The sequence below is a fragment of the Lepisosteus oculatus genome, unplaced genomic scaffold (assembly GCF_040954835.1).
Source record: "Lepisosteus oculatus isolate fLepOcu1 unplaced genomic scaffold, fLepOcu1.hap2 HAP2_SCAFFOLD_364, whole genome shotgun sequence".
Taxonomy (NCBI): Eukaryota; Metazoa; Chordata; class Actinopteri; order Semionotiformes; family Lepisosteidae; genus Lepisosteus; species Lepisosteus oculatus.
In genome coordinates, this window is record NW_027167896.1 from 91,283 (window position 1) to 92,982 (window position 1,700).

The 1,700-nt window shown below is 47.2% G+C and overlaps 1 protein-coding gene across 1 annotated transcript; it reads right to left on the reverse strand.

Annotated features, from left to right (window-relative positions):
• Nucleotides 1-257: 257 nt before the first annotated feature.
• LOC138227416 (zinc finger C2HC domain-containing protein 1C-like) lies at nucleotides 258-1,241 on the reverse strand. Its single transcript, XM_069186289.1, has 2 exons — nucleotides 955-1,241; nucleotides 258-551 (listed from the first exon to the last, which is right to left on the reverse strand). Exons 1-2 carry the CDS (start codon nucleotides 1,189-1,191, stop codon nucleotides 303-305), a joined length of 486 nt encoding a protein of 161 aa, XP_069042390.1. The 5' UTR covers nucleotides 1,192-1,241; the 3' UTR covers nucleotides 258-302.
• Between the last annotated feature and the right edge of the window lie 459 nt (nucleotides 1,242-1,700).

Genomic DNA, 1,700 nt, shown 5'->3' on the forward strand with positions numbered 1-1,700 from the left:
ATACTGCTTTTTGATGGTTCCAAGACCAATGTGACCTGTTCTATTGCCTGCTAATTGTACGTTCCAGGTTGAAAAATTATTTTTAGGAGGTCAAGGTGTATGAATGATAAGAGAAAAACTGAAATAACCATAGCTACGCAAACACCAGTCCACCAAAAAAAAATCATTTAATTAAAATAAGGTAACATTTTTTTTTCATCATCATACGGATGAACTGTGCTAAATGTGTTTCTAAAAAGAAAAAGCAGGACGTGAGACGTGAGCCAAGATCATGACTCTTTTGCTCTTCTTCACATCAGTTTTCATCTGCGAGGAGGAGGAGGAGGGTGGCTCCTGATGTGCTGACACTTGGGGATGTGCCTCTGTGCCGGCCTGGGGGCAAAGCGCCGGCCGCAGTGAGGGCAGGGCACGTAGTCGGGGTTTGGATTCGCGGGGGGCTGGGGCAGGTTCACAACTTTCCCTCCTTGCGTGATCACCTGCTGCACCTCCCTGGCCTGTTTGATGCTCCGAATGAAATCCTCGTGCTTCTGCCTCCAGTTGTTCTTTCTCAGCTGGGAACAGGAAATGAAACCAATAAAACAGCTTCCAGAAAAAGTCCAGACCAGCACTGCGTACACAGTCTGGTCGCAAACCATTCACAAGGCAAGAAAATATCAATACAGTAATAACGTAGCTTTCTGGGGCCACCTTTCAGGTCATTGGGTAGAGAGTACAATTTACGTAGTTATGGTTTTGTTTCCTGTGAGTGCTATTTGCTTGATATGTAGATTTTTACAACAGAATTCAGAAGTCACTAAGACACATTTATTCTGTCTGGCAAATGTGCCTTTGCGGCAGTTTTTCAGAAGAGTACTTCATAAAACACTTATTTATTGTCTACATTGATTTATAAGCTGAGTCTGACTCTAGGAAAAAAAAAGGGAAGCTTGGAAAGAGTTTAAGGATAGCCCTTACCACGATTGGCGGTTTAACCTTCTTCTTATGGATGTATGTCTCCAGTTCTGTTCCCTTGGCCCTGTGCTTGAAAGAGTCAAAAACCTTCCTCTTTGAATTCTGAAGCTTCTTGCAAATCTTGCTGTGTTTCTCCAGCCTCTCTACAGCAAACTTCCCGTGACACAGTTCACAGGGCACCAGCTGAGGGTTTCCACTCTGGCTATTCTCATATGGAAATTGCTCAGCGGTAGGGCACATCAGACTTGTAGGGGACAAATATCTGTTTTCCACTGACAGAGTTTGTTCATCCAGACATGTGGTCTTATTTCTGAAGTGGCCCTGCGCGGCCTGTGCCGCTGACACGTCGCTTTCAGGGAGCCTTGCTTTCTTGAGATACTTTCTCCTTCCACAGGGGACGTCTTCTAGCCCACGGCTGCAAGGGCTCACTTGACGTCTCTCCTGATGGGAAAGCGCAGAGGGAAAGTGCGATTCTGCGCATCCGCCATCTTCCATTGGAGAACCATAATCAAGGTTGTCTCCTCTGATAGGAAGGGCTTTCCTTGGAGTGAAGGCTTTTTGCTTCTCCATTCTGCAGGTCAGAAGAGGCACGGCCTTAGAGCGGTGGTTGGCCCATGGTCCTCTGGGGCAAAGCTCGCTCTGCCTCGCCTCTATTTTCCCTTCCGGCCACCTCTCTGGAGTCTTCCATCTCTCTCGGAACCATCCTCAGCTCCTCCTGAGCTCTGAAGAGCTTCGCCTGCATCATGGCC

Excerpts from the sequence above, each read along its gene's own strand:
- LOC138227416 (XM_069186289.1), bottom strand. The coding sequence starts at position 1,191 with ATGTGCCCTACCGCTGAGCAATTTCCATATGAGAATAGCCAGAGTGGA. Across the intron at positions 552-954 it reads AGGTTAAACCGCCAATCGTG|CTGAGAAAGAACAACTGGAG; the intron begins GTAAGGGCTATC and ends TCCTGTTCCCAG.